A 20602-nucleotide genomic window follows, 5' to 3' on the forward strand; every position below is an offset into this window, starting at 1 on the left:
CTGGAAAGAAGTGGGGCTTGCAGGAAAGCAGAGGGCCCTGGGTGCATTTCTGAGAACCTAGAACTCCAACATGGGTGGGTGAGGGAGCAAGACCTCTGTCACCTCTTTCCTTCTCCAATAACCTGGCACCTGGGGGCGCCTGGGTGGCTCATTTGGTTTAGCGGCCAACTCTTGATTTCGGCTGGGGTCATGATCTCAGCGTCATGGGATTGAGCCCCGCTTTGCTTCGGGCTCCGAGCTCAGCAGGGAGTCTGCTTCAGATTCTCCCTCTCCCTCCCCCCTGCTCATGCTCTCTCTAAATAAATAAATAAATAAATAAAATCTTTATTAAAAAAAAAAGAAAAAAGGACCTGGCACCTGGCCCTTCTCCCTTGGAGACAATTGTGTATCTTGACAGCAGCACCTGGAACTGGGAGGCGGGAGGCCTGGGCCCCAGTCCTGGCTGCAACAGGAGGTGGACAAGAAGCCTCAGGGCCCTCTTCCCTGCAGGCTGAGCCCTCAGGCTCTGTGTCCAAGTGGCCTCTGCGGGTGGCAGAGGAAATGCAGCTTTGGAGTTTTCCAAGACGAGGAAAGAGGGGCCTGGTGGCAGGAACACTGTGTCCATGAAGATGCCCTCACAGAGCAGAGGGGTTCCTGACGACAGGGCTGGGGCAGGGGAAGGTGTGGTGCTGGTGGGGAGAGGCCTCTCCTGCAGATAGAGCTTTGAGGCACCCCCCCTCCAGGAGGGCTGGGAGGAGGTTTTCCCCACAAAGAGAGTGGTAGGTAGGCAGGCATCTCAGGCAGGGGGCCCAGGCCAGGCAGAGGAGCTGGGTGGGGGGAACCCAGTGGTGATCCAGGGAGGGGAGAGCCTGGAGCAGGGGGTAAGCTCTGAGGCAGGAGGGGAGAAACAGGCCGGAGAGAAGCCGGGAGGAACGGGACCTTCTGTGGGTGTCCTGGCAGGGGATGAGGGAAACCCTCTTGCCTCTGTGTGTGCTGGGAGGGGTGGTGGGGGCAGGGAGGCTGGAGAGGAGACATGTCATTTCCCCCTTTCCCCTCATGCAGGAGCCTGACTCCCCTGGAACGTGTGACGTGCAGACGAGTAAGTGACAACTTCGTGGGTCCTCATGGGCATCTCGGGGAGGGTGGCTGGGTCTGAGCGCACAGTGGGCCGGTTGCCGGCCAGGCCTGGACTTGCTTGGGGGGTTCAGTCAGGGCCTCCTGACCTGGAGCTGAGAGAGCCCATGCCCTGCAGACTTCCCCTCAGGTCAGCCTGGCCCAGCGCCAGATGGTGGCTAGAGGCCCCTCCTAGGGGCTGAGGAGAGACGTGGCGGGGGACCAGGCTTGCCTTCCACTTTCTGTGCAGAGAAAACAGTTCTGAGGCCAAGTTGGATGGACCCCCTTCCTCTGGGAGCACCCAGAGAGAGCCCCCCACTGCTTCCCTGGGCCAGTGGGTTGGGCTAAGCAGAGTCCCTGGGTGAGGGGGGAGGGGAGAGGCATGGGGTTTCCCTGGGGGAACTAGGTCCCATAAACTCTGGCTGTCTTTTTTTTTTTTTTTTAAGATTTATTTATTTATTTATTTATTTGAGAATGAGAGAGAGAGAGCATTTGAGAGGGGTTAGGGTCAGAGGCAGAAGCAGACTCCCCGCTGAGCAGGGAGCCCGACGTGGGACTCGATTCCAGGACTCCAGGATCATGACCTGAGCCGAAGGCAGTCTCTTAGCCAACTGAGCCACCCAGGCGCCCCAACTCTGGCTGTCTTGAGCCAGGAGGGTTCCCCTCATCTATGGGTGGGATGGGGAGCTATGTGCTGCCTTTTATCCCAGCCCCACACTAGTATCAGGGGATAGACGGAGGCCGGGCGGGGAAAGCCAGGGTCCCAAATCTGTCCTCCCTTCATTTCATGGCCTCAGGAAAAGCATGTGGCATGCAGGGCTTTTATTCATTCACAAAGGTCACAGAGGGCCTGCTATGTGCCAGGCCTGTGATACGTTCTAGAAGTGAGCAGAGCAGAGTTCAGGGCCTGTGGGCAGTGGCCCTACTCCACCCTGGACACGGGCCCTCAGATCCTGGGCCTTAGGTGTCCTCCGGCTGTCCACCCTAGCTCCACTAGGCTGATGGTGGTCTTTCCGAGCGCCCTGCGGGTGAGGATGGCCGCCGCAGCCTGGAGCGCAGCCGGGCCGGCCACCGCGGAGCTGGGGTCTGGCCACGGGGCTGCAGGAAGAGATGGCATTTGTATGATACTGAGACGTTGTTGGGGGGCAGGCCTCAGCGCAGAGCTTGCTTGGTCTCGTGGAGACCCTGCATAGACCAGTGAGCCCCATATGGCTGTTGGGGCCGGCAGAGGCACAGGGATGTGCCCAAGGTCACAGAGCGAGTTGTCATGGGGTGGCAAAGGGTGTCCATGTGGCCTGGTAGCCGTTGTGGAGAAAACGTTCCCTGGAGCAGGGGCCCCGGAGAGCTCTAAAGACAGAAGCCCTGGCCCCCTCTTCTCCTCCTCTCTGCTCCCCTGGAAGGGGTTCGGGTGCTCAGCCAGCTGTTGACGGGGCCTCCCCGCGAGCACGGAGCGTGTGGGGCGTGGGTGGGCGTGGGGGCTCCAGGGCCAGGAACCGGGTGTGTTGGTACCCCAGGGCTGCCGGAGCAAAGGACCGCCAACCGGGCGTCTGCAAACAGCAGAAATGTGCTCTCCCAGCGCTCGGGACCCAGACGCCCAAACTCGAAGCCTTGGCTGGGTTGCTTCCTGCTGCCCTGGGGAGAAACCGTGCCGGGCCTCTCTCCCGGCTTCTGGTGGCAGTGCTCCGTGTCCTACAGGCTTCCGGCCGGCCTCCGGTCCCCGCCTTTTCTTATCTCTCCAATCTCCTCTCCTTTCTCTTGTAAAGACCCCAACCAGGGAGGTAAGGCCCACCCTAAATCCAGGCCGAGCTCATCTTGAGATCCTTAACTAATGACATCTGCAAAGACCCTGTTTCTAAACGAGGTCACCTTCACATGTCACAGGGAGTAGAACTGAATATATGTTTTGGGGGGGGACACTGTTCAACCCACGCTGCGGGGTGAGCCCAAGGGGCTGGGGGCCGAGTGCCCTCCCCGGCTGCCGGCTCTGCCCCCAGCCTCCCTGCCCATTCCCGCACTCATGTACCTGCTCATTCATTCCCTCCGCCTGCCCACCCAGCCGCCCACCTTTCTGTCTTGTTTCAGGCGTGGCGGCAGCGGGTGGCCTCTGAAACAAGACAGAATGGGGTCCTGGGAGAGCGCGGATGGACAAACGGATGGATGGATGGAAGGAAAGAAGGGTGCCCTGAAGACCTGCAGGGGAGGGGAAGAGGAGGCTGTCGACCCCGCACCCTGCTTGAACAGTGACCCCCCCCCCCCCCCGCCGCTCCCCACGCTTTCAGGCAAGGCGAGGGGAGCCAGTCCCAGAGCCGCCTCTCGGAGACAAAGGCCGGCTCCTTTCCACGGAAGCAAGGAGAAAGATGGCCAAGGGCAGCCGGTGGGATTCAGGCTAGACAGCAGGAGGACTTCCCACCAGAAGGCTGTGGGAAAGCCCGCAGAGGACTCTCTTTGAGAGGTCGCCTGCACAGCCTTCAGCATGGGGCCGGGCACCCAGCCGGTGCCCCCACGGGACACGCTTTTTCCCAGAAGAGGATCCCCTTAGGCTTGGCTGTGTTCTGTCCCTCAAAGAGTTGGAGTCCACCAGTGGACAGCAACACATGCCCTCACTGACATTAAAAAGCATAAATTGGCACATCACAGCTGTGATTGCATGATGTCCTTGCTTCGGGTGAAGCTAATATGAGTCCTCAGGTTCGAAAGATGGGGGTGTTAATGTGGCCTGTGGTGTGGGGGGAGCAGGGAGGAGTTTGCTAGGGATCCCGAGCCGGTTGCCCTGGGCCCTAGCAGGTTCACAGATGTCTATGTTTGGGGCACGGAATGATTTTCAATATTAGAACTAGTTGCCAACATCTAAAAATGAGGTGGCGTTGCAGAGGAAAAGTCTGGTTTCTCTCAAAAACGGGGACTATCCAGCTCTGACGGACCCGTGCCGTGCTCGTGAGGACAGTCTGATCAGCAGCTGCCTCCTGAAGGCGGGGAGCACGCTCCCCCTCACCCACATATACCATCTCCCTGGCCACACGGACCTTTGACTTGGAGACCCCTGAGGTCCCAAACTGGTGGTGAGGGGAGGGCAACGCGGGAGAGGGAATAAAGTGAGCCAACGCCTGGAGGTGGGAGAAGGAGAGTGGTGGGTGCTTCCATGAATCCTGAGTTCTTGACGCAGAAGGTAAAACCAGAAAAGCTGGGGCCTGATTTTAGGGCACTAGATTGTAGGCAATGGGGAGCCATTGAAGGTGGTTGAGCAGAGGAAGGACTTCACAGAGACTCCTCTGAGGCTGAGCAAGCATTGGAGGCAGAGGAAGCAATCGAAGCAAAGGTTCTTGATCTTTGGGCCACATCCAAAGCATCTAGGACCCAGGCCTGCCAGAGAGGATAAGCCAGAGCTTGGGCTTTGCCAGCAACCCAGGCCTTGGCCTAAGATCCATGCCCCCAGCCTCCCTGTTTGCTGATCCTGGAAACAGGAGCTCCTTCCCCAGATGCACCTGATGACCTGCACTGCTGGAGTCAGAACCCCATTCAGTTGCCCTGAGGGACATCCGAGGCTGGCAGACAGGATGCTGGCCAGGAGGTGGCGTGCCAATGAGGGACTTCAGGAGCAAAGTTTCAGCCCAGAATGGAGCAGGGGTTTCCATGGGAGCTTGAGCACCCACAGTGCTTTGGTGGCCCCATCTGTGACCCAAGGGTGGGGCCCTGGAAAAGCCAGGAGAGCTATGAATCAATCGGACGCCTACAGAGGGGGTCTCGGAACCCCGCCCCTGGGTCAGCATGGCAGAGAACCCTGTGCCCGCCCCTCCTGCCCAGTGCCGTGGCCACCATCCTCTTCCCGGAGCCACAGAATCTTTGGCTGTAACATGGGGACAGTATAGGGCACGGCTCACAGGCCTGGCACAGCCATGGAAGGAGGAAAATCTTGTAAAATGCTTACTCACTAAAGAGTACCCAAAAAGAAAGGGTTGAAAAAGAAAGCCAGGATGTAAACAAAGATGGCATTGACTCTTCAGAACCCAAATGCTGGGCTCATCCAGTGCCCATTATGGAGAGACCCCCATGCCAGGGAGGCACTCACGGGGACATGTTTATCACCTGCAATAGCACACCAGGGAATCGGGAGTCAGGAGACTTGGCAATGCCTCCGATATCCTGTGTGGCCTTGGACAAGTCACTCAGCCTCTCTGAGCTGGCCCTGTGGTTTATCAAATGGCGAGAGTACTGTTCTCCCCATGCAGGGTTGCTGTGAAAGCTAATGGGCTCACGGGCCAGAGGTTGTCCTGCACCCTGGATGTTCCCTGCTATGTCAGGTGGGGACTTGCACCCCAGACGGCTGCTCAAGGCAGAGATGCTGCACCATGACTGGACAATGTTCTAGAATGATGAGTATGGTGTACCTCACCACTGGATTCAGGGCCACGCTTGGAAGACCCTCCCTGGTCAGACCCCAGGGGTGTTTGTAGGCCTGGAGGAGCCAAGACCAGCGTGGAAAAGGCTAGCTAGTTCAGGATGTGTGGCCGGGGGGTGGGGGGACTTTCCTGGAGGGCAGGCTGGCCCTTCCTATGTGAGGCAGGATAATGTCTGTACTTGGGAGCTAGAGGTGGGAGCAGGAAGATGCAGCTCTCGGAAAGCAGACAACCCTGAGCCGGGCACAGGGGAAGCACCCTGTAAAGGAAGGTGTTAACCTGGGTCTCAGTTTTCTCATCTGTAAAATGGGGAATAACATAAAAGAGGGAAAGTAAAATGGGGAGTAGCAATTATTCCCACCTCAAAAGGTTGGTGTGAGGACTCATTGAGTTAATCCATGTATGTCACTAAGTACAGGGCCAGGCACATAGTAAGTGCTCAATAAATATAGCTGCCATTGTATTATTATTATTATTATTATTATTTCTACACCATGAGCAATAATTCCCGGTCACAGGATAAAGTGTGAGACCAACTCCCATTTAAAGTCGCTGTTCATAATTTCATGCTTGGTTGAAGGGCCAGCCAAGACCTGGAGCTTTTTGGGAATGTCTGGGATCCAGGCAAATCTCCCCACTTCCCCCCTTTCTCTTGCTTGTTGGGGGGCTTAGGTTCCTGATGAGACTCCCCTATGCCCACTTCTGGCGAGCTCACAGCCCCACACTGTTTGCATTGTCAGGGACCTGGGTACATGGAGAAATAGTGCAAATGATCAATTTGTATCTGAAGGTCGGACCACCTCTACCAGAAAGTCAATCCCCTTGGAAGCTGGAGCCTCTAGGCCCAGGAGGGAAAGACTCCTGGAAGCGGGAGCTGAGGTTAGGAGCATGTAGTATGCTGTTACCAGTGGGCGGCATCTAGAGAACAGGCCGGGGGCAGGCTCTCTCTGCATCCCCTGGTACAGTCCAGGCCACCATGCACCTGCGCGTGCCAAGGCGGACCCCGAACCTGGATCTTTCATATCATGGCAATTGATGGCCAAGGCCCCCCATGTGGTCCCTCGGACTCAGAGGCCCAAGCCCACTCTCCCCCGCGCCCTGTGTCCCCTGCAGTCTGCATCCTCCCCGGAGGCCAAGAGGAGCCTGATCTCGTCCTAGAAGAGGTTGACCCTCACTGGGAGGAGGACGAGCATCAGGATGGTGGCACCAGCCCGCAGGGCCCAGAGGAGGCTCCAGCGTATGAAGAGGAGAATGAGGCTGTGGAGAAGATGCCCAGGTGGGAGCCAGAGAAAGCCCCGGAACAAATGATTGGGAAGATAACAGGCACACAGTAGAGAATCCCAAAGGTACCAAAGGGAATAGAACAGGATTCAAACCCGCCTCCACTCCTCCTAGCTGCACCTCGTTCTATTCATTCAACAGTATACCTTGAGCTCTTTCCACCTTCAGTGCATAGAGAGATCTTCCATTGCGTGAATGTGCCAGAATTGATCTAATCTGCCCACTATGGGTGGACATTTATGATTCTGAAATTGTGTTATCATAAACAATTTTGCAACAAACACTCTGGCACGGATGTCCTTACACAGCCACGTGAGTAGGTGTGCAGGAGAAATTTCCAGAAGGGGGGCTACAGGGTCATGGGTCACGGGAACGTGTGGCAGTGGTAATGGTTGCCCACTTGCCCTCCATAGGGACATCACGATCTTTGTTCCCGCTAGTGACCTTGGCGATGGCCTCTCGGGCTGGGAGGTCTCAGGTCCTCAGGCCCATGGCCTACGTTGTAAAGGTGGGGAAACTGAGGCCCAGAGGGGCTCAGGGGCTGACCCAGGGTTGCCCCTAGGACAGTGGGGGCTGGGCCGGGCCCCCCATTCCGTGAAGAGACCTTGCTGCCAGAGGGAGCCCAAGGCTGCTCAGGTGGGGTTCCCCGGGTCAAGTCTTGGTTGAGACGTTCAGCTCTGGTGTCAGGGGCTGCGGAACATCTTCCTGAAAATGGGGCAGCAGCTGGACTTGGGGTGGAGCTGCAGGTGGGCTCACCTCCTGCTTCTGACCTCAACTCAGGGAACTGCCCCGGATTCAAGAGGAGAGAGAAGCTGAGGAGGAGGATGGAGAGAAGGAGGAGGAAGAAGAGGAGGAGCCAAAGTAAGGCGCTTGTGTTCTCCGTCTTCCCCTCAAGGATGACCTGGCGGGGGGGGGTTACAGTGAGGGGCAGTGGGCTTCTGGGCGGGGGGTACTCCTTCCTTTGTTCTGTGATGTGTGTTGCTGGGCACTGACCAAAGAGGCTGGGGAGGCTGGGGGTCCCCCCTGTGCTCAAAATGACCTGGGACTTATATGGCCCACCACTTCACAGCCTCCCACACGCCTCCCACACGCACGCGCATGCGCACGCACGCACGCGCACGCACGCACGCGCATGCGCACGCACGCACGCACACTAGAACGCAGCCTCCTTGGGGGTGGGGGGTTTTGTCTGAGCACTCACTCCCATGACCCTAGATCCCAGGCGCCAAGTAAATGTCAGCTGAACGCATGGCTGGAGGAGTGAAGGGGCCCCTGCAGTGGGTTCACAGCCCTACCATGAACAAAGCCAGGACATAGGGCTGTGTCCCCCTCCACCCCCCCCCACAGCGGTCCCATGGGGGCTTTTGACACCATGAAGGCCACCCTGGCTTCTGTCCTGCTCATGAATGGTTGATTCTCCACCCCAATCCATAAGGATTTCACAGGAACGCACAGAGAAGTCAGTTAAGGTAATGGTTAAAGAATGGCGATCAGAAACCACTAAAAGTTATAATCATCAAATTGCTGAGAGACTAGATCTTAATTATTCCGACCACTAAAAAGAAATGATAATTATGTGACATGGTAGAGGTGTTGTCACCATGGTGGCAATCATATTATAATCTATAAATGCATCAAATCGATGTGTTGCACATCTAAAATTTACACCATGTTCTATGTCAAACATTTCAATAGTATTACAAAAGACCGCTAAGAGGGAGAAGATTTTAGGCAATGTGGGATGGACAGAAGGACCGACAGAGAGGGGGACCCATGGGGAGATGGAGAGCAGGCAGCTGGACCTGAGTGTGGAGCTGGGGGTAAGAGGTTGGAGATGTAAAGGCAGGAGTCTGGTCGCATAGGCAGAACCAGAAACCAGGGGGCTGGAGGAGACCCTGGGGGAGCCAGCATGGAGAGAGGAGAGGCCCAAAGGCCAGATCAGAACCAGGGAGTTTTGAGGAACCAGAAAGGCCTGAGGAAGAGGTGCCAATGAGGGGAGTGGGAGACGAGAACAGCATAGAGCCTGGGGGTTTCGAAGAGAGCCTCAAAAGCAGCCCACATGTCCGGGGACAGTGACAATGCAGCTGGTGGACACGGGGGGAGACGGTGCTTCAGAGGCAGGGGGCCAGATTGTGAAGGCCTTGGACTTGCTCTCCCAGGAGCAATGGGGAGCCACTGAAGGTTCATGAGCAGGTGAGTGGTGTGATCTGGCAGCTGCACTGTGGGGAGACTAAGGCAGGGAGACCTCAAGGAGGCTGTTATCAGGGGGCAGGCCAGACTGATTTAATCTGTCCCTTGCTTTATTTCCTGTCCCTGTCACTGGGCCCTCTGTGGTGTCCCCTGGCCTGCACCCTTCCTCCCTGGCCTGAGACACGGGCTCCACTCCGCCTGGCAGAGTGACCTGGGCAGGTGCATACCACACAGAGCTTCTGCCTCCACGTCCAAGGAACGGGGACACTCACAGCCCCTGCAGAGTGGTGGCAGGGCCAGCTGTGTAGGGGGCATATTAGGGCCTGGCCTGCAGTGGGCACCCCATCAAAGGTCGTCGATGGTCTTATCCCCACTGAGGGTCACTTCCAGTCCCAGGCAGGATATTGTTACACCATGAGACCAACACCAGACTTCCGGGCCGAAGGCCTGCTCAGTGGCTTCTGCTTTTAGTCCGTCTTTCCCTAGTTCACATACAATTTTTTTCATCCTTAGCAGGAGGCCACACAGTTACTTGCTTGCCTCCAGTGACGGGGAGCTCACAACCTCTTGAGGGCTGTCCATCCCATCCTTACACACCTCTGACTTATGAAAATATTTCTTGCACCAAAAATAAGCGTGTTGCCTTATGGTTTCTGTAATGCAGTCTGAATTCTGCCGTATGGGTCTCCCAGAGCCAGGCTGCTCTCGCTGACAGGTGACACCCCTTCTCCTGGGTGAAAACTTAGGTGCGGCCCAGCCCCGTTAGTGTAGCCCCATCAGCCGTCTGCTTTCCACCTCGGAGGCCAGCAAGTTAGTGTGCTCACACACATGCACATGCATCAACTACACACGTGTTCTCTGCCTGGTACACACACATATCTGCACTATACGTACACACCCACACCCAGATACTGACAAACATGCTGGGTTATGTGCAGGTGTGCACACAGGTACACCCGCACGCAGCATGCACACATGCACACGCACACACCCACACGCACCCATGTATTCACATGTGCACACACAGGCACACTGATAACACACTTGCACGCCCTATACGCATGCTCGTGCACACAAGCACATGTATATAGTTACCCACAAATGCTGCAGACACGCACATATTCACATAAATGTTTATCCAGAGTTTCAAACTCAGGGAACTTCTGGGCCTGGGGCCCTAGGTCGGGACGAGGGCACTGGGTGAGAGAGTGAGAGATGCCCGGGCTGGGGCCAGAGGGCGTTGGGCGCGGGCAGGTGGACTGGGCTGTCACTGGCTGGGCGGGGGAGGCTCTTGGCCGGCTTTGCAGAGGCACAGGGGTTACTGATGACGCGCGCGGGCCCTGGTAACAGGCAGACGGTCGCCTAGCGACCTGGTCTCTGCCGGCAACAGCTCGGCTTTTCCTAGCAACCGCAGCCTTTTGGTCCCCACCTGGCCTCCCTGGGGACATTTCTGCAGAATTCCCTGCACATCCCCTCAATCTGATTAGAAGCAGGAAGGATCAGTGGCTCATCGGCGACCCGAGCCACACTGGCTCCAGAGCTGGCCTGGCAGGCTTGGGGCTGGGCTGGGGCTCTCCCAATTGTCTCCCTGTGCGCACCCGACCCAGGGCTTGGGATGAATGTCATCGCCCCCAGCTGACCTCCTGCATCATGGGCATTCTTGTCGGCAAAGACAGCGAGACCCAAGTAGGTGGCTGCTTCTTCCTAAGGGCTCCCCTTCTTTCTTGCAGGGTTGGCGTGCCTGGTGAGGAGTGTGCTGAGGACTTTAGCTTAGGGGTGTAGCCTGCCAGGTGACCTGGGGGACAAAGAGCGCGATGGCCAACTCTTGGCTACTCCCTGCACCTTTAACTCGGATAGCCAGCTAGGGAGGTCCTCCGGGGTGCCCACCTCAGCCCATCTGTCTGATCCTCCGCTTGGAAATCCCTGGGATTGGGGAGGTTTCTAGAAGTGACTGGCCTGCGACTTCTGGGCTGGGCAAGAGGGGGCCTTGGGCACATTGCCGACCAGGGGCAACATGACGTTGGGTACACAGCTCCCAAAGCAGCCCCTGGTGTTGCTGACAGGGCCATGGTAGGGCTCACTAGGTGTCTTGATAGCTGGAGATGTTTGTGCAAGATGTTCCCCAATCCACGTGGGTGATTCATAACCTGGCAGGATGCTTCCCCCTCTACTATTAGTAATAATAATGACGAGAGCAATCTTGACAACAGTGGCCATTTGCATAGCACTCGGTATCCATGCCAGCCTCTGGGCACCGGTTATTCATCCCGTCTCACAGACGAGAGAACTGGGGCTCAGACACGGTCCCCTGAACGTCCAGGGCTGCGCTGCTGGCACGCGCGGAGCTGGGAGGAAAGCAAACCCTTGGTGCCCCACACAAGGAGAACTGCTTCTCAGTGTCGAGAGATGGAGGATCAGGAATGACACCAGACATGGGAAGCCTTTTTTGACTTTTTCATGAGATTCTCACCGGCCCTTCTGACCTCCCTCAAGTAAGTCCGGCTGGACAGGCTGAGCAAGTCCTACCCATTTGACAGATGGGCAAACAGAGGCAGCCTGAGGGCTTCCCAGTGACGTGCTCAGGGCCATCCAGAGATGTCATGGCCTGATTCTGGAATGAGCAAGGCCCTAGGCAGCCCCGCATGGGGCTGCAGATGTTCATGCCCTGGGCCTTTGTGCTTTGAGAACCGGGAAGGGCATTCAAGCACATTTTAATTTCTTTTAACGTCAGACCCCAAAGGGAACTTTTCGATGGAAGAGAATATATGTAATATTGAATCTTCTATAAATGCAGTCACAAAATCTAATTTTATTTTTAAGGACAAAGGGGCCTACAAAGGCTAAAGCACACAGGCCCCCGGAAAGTCATCATGTGCCCTTGCTTTTGTGACTTGAATCTCTTTATGAAAATCTGTTTCTTCCTGGGCAGGGTGGGGACTGTGACCCTGACATCTGAGGCCCCTTACGATGGAAATAGCTATGTGATGATGAAGGGAAATGAAGAGGGTTGGGTGCTCGGGTCCTCAAGACACTTGTCTCACTCCCCCGTGTCACATGGGGCCGCTTGGAGACAGGCAGCCAAGTATTGCGGACATGGCCTTGGGGTCAGAGACACTCGTGTTTTATCCAGGCTTGCCTCACACCAGCCATGTGACTGTGGCTGGGCCATCTATGCCTTCCACTGCTGAGATGGAACGGGACCGGCCGCAGCCCCGGGCTCGCAGGGTGGTTTAGGTGAGGATGGGGCCTGCTGTGACCATGTGATCACCGACTGAGTCCCGCTCCCAGGCCGCTGGCTCCAAACTGACCAGGGCTGCAATTCTGTCCCCCACCTCCTCACCCACCTTGGGAGCGCTGAAGCTTGGCCCTCTGGGTAGGAGATGGTGAATCCGGGTTTTCTGGGTGGTAGACACTGCCGTGAGCCTCGCTGACAGAGGTCTGTGGGGTGGTGTGGGCCGCTAGGACCCAGGATCCAATTCTAACTACGTAAGTCCCATCGGCCCCTGGTTCTGAGTCACCATTTTAACCCAGAGGCTGCCACACGGGCATCGAAGGGCCCAATTTAACCTACAGACAGGCTCTTTTGATTATCTACATATTGCTATGAGTCTATTAACTTGGATTAATTATCAGCATCTGAAGATTGGAGATTCCACCTTTAAAACATGTAGTTCAGGCTCCTCTTGAAAATCAGATTTTTCCAAGCCAAGTGGGGTTGCCGACTCAGATGGGTACACGTTCTTTAATTGGCTATACTCCTCTCTGCACCCCTGGTCCCTGTCACCTGTGTATGTCTGCAGCCTGGGCCAGGGACCCCTGAAATCTTCAGCAGCCAAAGTGTGGCTCTGGTCTCGTGGCCTGGAAAGAACTAGGGCCTGCATTTGAGATTTGTGTGGTGGCAGACAATCTGCTGTGTGACTTTAGCCAGGTCAGATCACCTCTCTGGGCCTCACTTTTTTCATACTCCCTGCCCTGACTGTGTCACCAATGTCGCCTGGAGGCTCGCAGAGGGCAAATGCTGGGAGTACATTTTGAACGCTATCCAGTGCTCTTTGGTCCCACCCCCCAGAGGACGGTTCCTCGAACCATCCACCACACTTGCCTTTGTACATGCTGTTCCCTTGTCCTGGACACCGTTCCTCACCTATGCCTCATGGTCAACTCACCGTCCCTGATGATGGGCAGGCCTTCTTCCTAGACACAATCGTGGTCTGCCTGCCCCGTGCAGGGAACCTCCTGAGGGTGAGGACCTTATTCTTGGCCACCTTTGTGCACCAGCTCCCAACACATGGGCTGGCTCTCGGCCGGCGGGGCTCGGGAAATGTCTAACACCCTTGACACTGGCCTTTTCCTCCTCCCCCTTGGGGTCACAGTGTCCTGCTGGATAGCTGTCTGGTGGAACAGGCTGGCAAGGACTCGAGCGGAGTAGACAGGACCCAGCCCCAGAGGGCCTCGGACCAGGTATGAGCAGATTACCTCTGAGGCCTGGGTAGGCTTTGTCTACTTTGTTTACAGGGGGATTTTCAGCTGGTGAGATGCCCCCTGGACAGAGGGGAGCAGGGTGGTGGGTGCTGCAGGACCTGGCTTATACCCGGGGTCAGGTGGGCTCAGCGAGGGCCTGGGGTGACACGTCCATTGCGGGGGGAGCAGCTTGTCCTGCAGGCCAGTCTTCACGTGGCTGTGTGGCCCTGGACGAGTCACCTCCCCACTCTGGGCCTCTGTGGCCACCTTTGGAAAATGCGGCCGAAAACCCCTCCCCAGGGCGTCCCACACAGTTATGCACTGTGAAGTGCGGCGCCCAGGCGGGGAGAGTTACGTGAGAACACACCCCCCCCCCCCTTTATCTGTGTCAAGTCCCAGCGCTGGGCTCCTGGGTGTCCTCCCTCTACACGGTGGGGGCCGCCTCCCTGGAGGCCCCAGCAGGTTGGGGGGCAGGGCCTGACCAGTCAGGCAGGGCAAGGAGTAGACTCGGGGCCCGGGAGGACTCTTGAAGACAGATCTCCCAGCAGGGTCTGGGCTGGCCTGGGGCGAGGAGGAGCCCTGATGGTCCACCTTCTGTTTCCCCCTTCCTGTCTGTAGGAGCTGCAGGAGGAGGCCGTGACTGCCAGCCCCGAAGGTAGGTGTGTGGTGGGGGGGGGGGGCGGGGTCAGAGCGTTGAGGATACTTTCGGGCTGGGGGCAGCCTGGGGACAAGGGCACTCAGCCCCTCTCCCTCCATCCCTACCGTCCCCACTCCCCTACACCTGTCTCATCCTCAGGTGAAACCCATCCTCTGCGTCTTGGGGCCACATGATCAGAGCTTGGTGATGTATTTCAGGGCCCCAGGGGAATTACGGGAGGCTCCTGGGACTCCATTAGGCCTGTGGAAACCCCACTCCCGGTCAGCCCCTCCTGCCGCTCTTCTCTGGACTACCATCTGGAGACGGTTTGGCTGAAATGTAGCATCTCTGAATGAAAACTGGAACCCGAGCTTGCTAAGGGCCCGTCCTAGACCCCACGTGTCTCAATGAGCTTTTCCTTACTGCCCAGACCCCCAGGCTGTACCCAGCACACGCACTTTGCTATTATTTACCACCTCCACCCGCAAACCCGAGAGCTCCAGGGCTGGCGCGGCAGAGGCTAGGGAGCCGAGCACAGCCAGGCTGGGGAGCCTGAGACAGACAGACATGGAGCCCTGACCTTTTGGGCCTCCATGTTCCTCAAGCCACCCTCTGAGGCAGACAGACCGTTTTATAGATGAGAAACCTGAGGCTCCAAGTGGGCAGGATGTGGCTGAGCGGTCAAGGGCGCAGACCTGCATTTCACTCTTGGTTCCTCCCTCCTCCTTCCTGTGGGACCTGGAGCCGGGTGTGTGACCTCTCTTAATTGTGACTCCCAAATCCAGAAAGACAGGGCAAGAGTCGTACCTGCCACACAGGGCATGGGGCAGAGTAGGAGGGGACAATGTGTCAAAGGTACCCAACACCGCGTGGCCCTGAGGCAGGACGCCATAATGGGGACCATGGTGCTCATGTCCCAGCCAGCCGGCGACTGACACGGGACTGGATGCAGGTGTCCCGACTCCAGGTGTCCCAACCTTGCTCCCCACCTGGTCTTTGAGAAGCACCTTTTTTTTAAAGATTTTTATTTATTTATTTGTCAGAGAGAGAGAGAGAGAGCGCACAAGCACGGGGAACGGCAGGCAGAGGGAGAGGCAGGCTTCCCTGCCGAGCAGGGAGCCCGATGCGGGGCTCGATCCCAGGACCCCGGGACCATGACCTGAGCCGATGGCAGACGCTTAACCGACTGAGCCACCCAGGCGCCCCTGATTCTAACTTTTTCTGTCTGAGGTGGGAAATGCTACCAGTGGCTGGTTAACAGAGAAAGCACAAGAAGTTGGGGGACCCGGGGCTGTCCCTCAGAGCTACCACATAGACCAGCCAACATGACCTGATGATGCTTTCGATGTTGACCCCAGGGACACGAATGATGTTTGGGCTTTGGATGCAGCTGCTGCAAGGGCAGGCGGGCCCCGGGCTGGTCCGAGTTGGTGCTAGTGGGGAGGAGCCCACCTCCCCTGCCTCCCCCAACCCTCTGTTCCTGGTTGCAGTCCCCAGGCTCCCACATCTGCCTGACCCCCACTGGCCCCAGCAGCATGGCTCAACCAGGCCAGGATGTGGAGCTGAATCGCCTGGTCCAGGACCAGCCACCTGGCCAGGTGGCCCCAGGGCTTGCTCCCCCAGCCCTGGCGGAGCACCTCCCCAATGTGCCCAGCTACCGCCCCTCAATCACCCGCATCCCTGTCCTCACCTCTCGGAGGACGGCCTTGTCCAACTCCAGCTTCGCCAAGGAGACCAGAAGTTCCGTCCGTCGTCTAGGTAGTGTGATCTTGTGCACCCAGCATGCTCGCGCCTGTGGTGTGGGCTTCTGCATGGCTTGGGCTGTTCCTCGCATGGGTGCCATGGTCAAGGCGTGGGATTACCAGTTGAACTCCTGGAAAACCAACCCCCTTCCTCTGTTGGTCAATGCCTTCAGCTTGCTTTGTGCTGACTTAAGGGGTATTAGTCCGCTTATCTCTGTGCCTAAAATCCCACAATTAGCAATTAATTTCTTTGGGTAAAACATTGCATTCTGCAGATCATCATTTTTTTTTTTTTACAGCTAGTCAGTCACACCCTCGCTTAAACAAATTACTAAGATCTCTAGGCCAAGAGACTCGGGTGGGGGAAGAGAATAAATTGAGGGGAATGGGGCAGAGAGGAATGTGGGGACCCATTTCAGACAGAATCCTAGACCTTGAGGATTTTCTGGGAGCTGGACTTTGGGAGGATTGTTGATATCTGCCCAGCAAATCCCATTTCAGGAAAGGAGAGGCCCCCAGGTGTCTGCAGGCAGACCAGGAGGAGAGATAGCCTTAGGGGCCAGTGAAGAAGGAGAGCCTGTCTGGATCCATTTAGTTGTGACAAGGTCCCTGTGACAGTCTTCGGGTTCCTGCTGCTTGCTTCCTGATGACCAAGTGCTCGGGGACAGTGGAGTGCCTCTGGACTAGCCCCTATCCCTCTCTGCCTTAACTCAAGCCAGACCCACTCGCTTTCCCTTTTCATTTGCTTGTTTTGGGGGGATAGTGTGCAAGGTTGCCTGTGAGGTCAGTAGACAGGCAGAACTGAACATGTCATGAGAATAGATCCACCGCCGTCCTCTCTTCCCAGCTTGCAATAGGCACAGAGTGGGGGTGATCGACCCCACCACAAGGGTTGACACCCCCAGGCCCGGTCTTCTGGGCAAGCCCTGCATCTACTCACTCCCAAGCATCCCCCAATCGCCACCCCCCATGGATCCCTTCTCAAGTTTTGCTGTATTCTATACCAATTCTACCTTTATTGGCTTGCCGTTTTTCTTTCAGTGGATTCATTTTTTACATTTAATTAAGTTTATTTAATCAGGAAGCTTTACCATACTATTCCAGTGGGAAAGCAGCATCGCTTGCCATAAATAGAAGGCATAAATAGAAACAACAGCAAATGAACTAAAAACAAAGTCGTGCTGATTGTTTCGGCGAACGGTGATGACCTGCTGAAGGCTCCCAGCGGAGACCTGCCGTCTTAGCCCCAAAGGGGAATCAGGCTGTGTCTGAGACGCATTAGGGCCCGGGGAGCACCAGGCTGTGACTTCGTCTCTGTGCATTCAGGATCTAGAGAGAATTGAAACGGGAGGAATGTTCTCGTCCCACATTTCCTTTGCCTTGTCTGTGCCCAGGTCCCCAGGAGCCCCCCCCCCCACACACACACACAGGCCATAATGGGGACCATGATGCTCACTTGGGGAAATAGTCCCATGGCCATGTTGGGACAGTGGGCTGCTCCAGCCATGGTGGTATGACCGGCGGTGATGTGAGATGCTGCGGATAAGGCAGGGCAGCATGTAAGAAGAACACCATCCCCATTTCAGTGATGCTGCTTGGCCCCGAGTGAGATTTTGTTTAAATGGAGGCCTCTTTGCAAGCTGGTCACCAACCTCAGGACGAAGGAAGAGGCTAAGTGCTAGAGCTGAGCTGCCTGGGTCCAAATCCTGGCTCTGTGGGCCGGTTCCTTCGTCTTTCTGTGCTTCAGTTTATCCACAAAATGGGGATAGTGATAACAGTGGCCTTCTAGAAGGGCCGGGAAGGGGGGAAGAATTAATCTATATAAAGCACTGAGAGTTTGGTGAAACAAATGGCAGGCAGGCACATAGGATGTGCTCTACGTAAATATGACTCTTCTCTCAACCAATGTAGTCATGCTGTGTTCTTTGATTTTTCATAATATTATTCTCATTCTATAAAAATGAAACACCAGGCTTAGGGGTTTTCCTTCTTTCCTGGGGGCGATGGAGGTTGCAGAGTCTTGCTCAGGGTGAGGCAGGGTGGGGGAGCACCTGCCCCCTCGCAGGCTCCCTGACACAGCCTCACGGAGGCTCCGGGGGCCACACTGGGGGCAGTCTGGGGCGCTGAGCTCACCCTGCCCAGAGAAGCAGGGTGAGGGCCCCGGTGCCTCACGCTCTCTCCTGCTTTCCACAGCCTGGGGGTATCTCTCTTGTTAGTCTGGCAACACTTGTTCCTTAAATGTTTAGAAATTTCTCCATTCCTGTTCATGCTCTTCCTCTGCGGGCTTAAGGCTTGGTAAAACAAATGGTCAAAGGTCTCGCTTAGGTTCCCTCTGCCACATTCTGCGAAGTGCTGGCTTTTTCCCCATGATGGCCATTTAAAAAGAAAGTCGCATCTCCAAGGGCTTCAGAATGCTCCCTCTCCTCATTTTGGGTGCGTTGGGCCCGGCTGCTAGCGAGTGGTCCCACCCCAGTGTGGCCGGGAGAGGGAGCCCTGTCTTGGCCCCTCGGCATCCTCTGAGCGTCGCCTCAGGCAGGCCTGTCCCACCGCCCCGGGGGTGGGTGATGAAGCCCGAGGCAGGGCCACCCCAGACTGGCCGGGGAGGACCTGGTCCTTGGGACGTGGGACCCGGCACCAGGCTTCTCAGAGGTCAGGAGAGGCGTTGGGTTGATGGATTTGAGGGCCTCCCAGCGGGTCTGGAAATAAGGAGACACCCAAACAGATTCCCAAACAGGGGTGACACACACTCCAAGGACAGGCTGTTATCCTTGGTTGCAAGAAACTGCCCAATGTCTCCATTTGAGGCCCTTCAAGAGTGTGAGGCTGTGTGCCTTTGTCACCCCTGCCTTGGGATGGGGAGACTGAGGCCCAGCGAGGGGAAGCAGCTGAGGCTGTGCTAGGCCAGGCCCTCAGACTTGGGCTCTCCCAGCCTCCCCCGGCCCTCTCTGGGTGCTGCCGCCCTCCCGCCCCCACTCCCGCCAAACCCCAAGTCCTTGAGGCTTCACTAGGCCCGAGAAGACCAGAGCTTGGGAGAGCTGGACTCCAGGCTATGCTCAGGAACTTCTGTGGCCTCAATGGTGTTACGGCTTCTTTTGCAGCCCCTGGGCTGGGGTCTGGGGCAGCCAAGGCCCTCGGAGGCCCCCGGGCTCTGCATTCTTGCACCCCCTGCATGGAGCTCTCCCGTGGGTCCCATTGGGAGGTGGGGCTGCCAGAGACCCCTCCAGACATGCTTTCTGTGGCTTTATCAAGAACAGAGCAAGGCCTTTGGGACCTGGCCTCTCTCTCTCTCTCTCTCTCTGACTGTCCTCTCCTTCCTCTCTCCAAGTGCCTGCTACAAAAGAGCATCCGGAAGTGCAGGTGGAAGATGCTGATGCGGACAGCCACCCCCTCATCGTGGAGAATCCACCCTCACCTGAGCCGCCACCACCTTCTCCTGCCAAATCCGACACCCTCTCGGTCCCGGGATCTGCCGCAGGGACTGAAAGGTCACCTTTTATGCTTCTCTTGGGCTTTTCACAGCACCATGCCATCTGTCCATTTGCCAGAAAGGGAGACTGAGGCCAGGGTGGGAAAGCAGCCGGCTCAAGGTCACTCGGTGACCTGGTGTCAGAACTGGGACTATGGTCCCACTTCCTAGTCCTCAACTCTGGTTTAGGACTCTCTAAAGAGTTCTCCAAGGAAGTCCTCTCCCAAGTACCCTCAACTATAGGAGGGGGGTAATAAATGTGACAAGGCTAATTTTCACCCCCTTGTTTTATTATTAAAATAATGGAATGGAGATACCAAAAAACACTAGAAAAATAAGCATCCCTTGTCCCACTGCACTAGGTAGTGATTTCATTTTACTGCCTTCTCTTCTGTACCTTGTCTATGGGCCCATGCTTTTGTGTGCTTTTAACTGGATGGGTGATTTGGACCACATTTCATTTGAGACCAGATCTGACATTCCTCCAGCTCCATGTGCCAGAATGAACTTAACAAATACTTTCTTGTTGGGCACTGTCCATAACGGAGCTATGGACATCTCTTTGGGCTTCTCTCTGCCCTTGGGCTCCTTTCTGAAAAGTGGGAATCCTGGTCAAGGCTGTGCACATTTTTATGCTTTTTGATATAAATTTGTTACATGATTAGAGTTGGTTTTGAACAACCTGAGCCAGGTAACAGAGAGGTCTTGCATACAGCTGTAGGCAAACTGTGAAGTGCGGTACACTGCTTTGTGAATGACTGCATTTAAGCTGCAGGGGAGCTGCCAGTGCTTCTCCTGCGGTGGTTGGATTAGGAGATAGTTCCTTTTTCTTGATTAATCTTTGCTCTCATCCATGTGTCCCTGAGGACTTTCTCAGCCAAGGTAAAAAGCCTGTTGTAACAGAGATAGCTAGATGTGGCCAACTGAAGGCTCTCTGATTTTAATGTGAAGAAAAGAGTCATAATCTCATCTAGCCTTGCAACATAGCTCACTGTCCCATCAATCCTCTTGTTTCATTCATCGAGCTATGCAGAACACAGCAGAAAAAAACAGAGCCAATATTGTTGCAGACGTCTGGTCTACCTCTCTCTGTTCTCTTTATACAGGCTGGGTTGGGGGTGGATATCTGGGCACAGAGAGGGGGAGTAGGCTCCCTTGGGGATAGAATCCACGCCCTCTGCCTTCTGTTTATGGGCAAGGTTCCTCTTGTCCTTATCATTAATTCACTCACTCACTCACTCACTCATTCACTCAGTCATTCATTCACAAACATTTCTTGAACAACTTTATGTGTCAGGCTCTGCTCTGGGTGCTGGGAGAAGTCTGACAGGGGCCTACT

At 56.1% G+C, this 20602-nt stretch overlaps 1 protein-coding gene across 1 annotated transcript in view; it reads left to right on the top strand.

Moving 5' to 3' along the window:
- Nucleotides 1–20602, top strand: part of CNGB1 (cyclic nucleotide gated channel subunit beta 1) — a 69867-nt gene that overhangs the window by 17266 nt on the left and 31999 nt on the right. The window contains exons 13-17 of the mRNA XM_027620158.2: nucleotides 1042–1078; nucleotides 6600–6762; nucleotides 13331–13418; nucleotides 14037–14073; nucleotides 19123–19282. Coding sequence (XP_027475959.1) covers nucleotides 1042–1078; nucleotides 6600–6762; nucleotides 13331–13418; nucleotides 14037–14073; nucleotides 19123–19282 — 485 coding nt within the window. The remainder of the gene's footprint in view (nucleotides 1–1041; nucleotides 1079–6599; nucleotides 6763–13330; nucleotides 13419–14036; nucleotides 14074–19122; nucleotides 19283–20602) is intronic.

Source organism: Zalophus californianus, chromosome 17 (genome assembly GCF_009762305.2).
Source record: "Zalophus californianus isolate mZalCal1 chromosome 17, mZalCal1.pri.v2, whole genome shotgun sequence".
Classification (NCBI taxonomy): Eukaryota; Metazoa; Chordata; class Mammalia; order Carnivora; family Otariidae; genus Zalophus; species Zalophus californianus.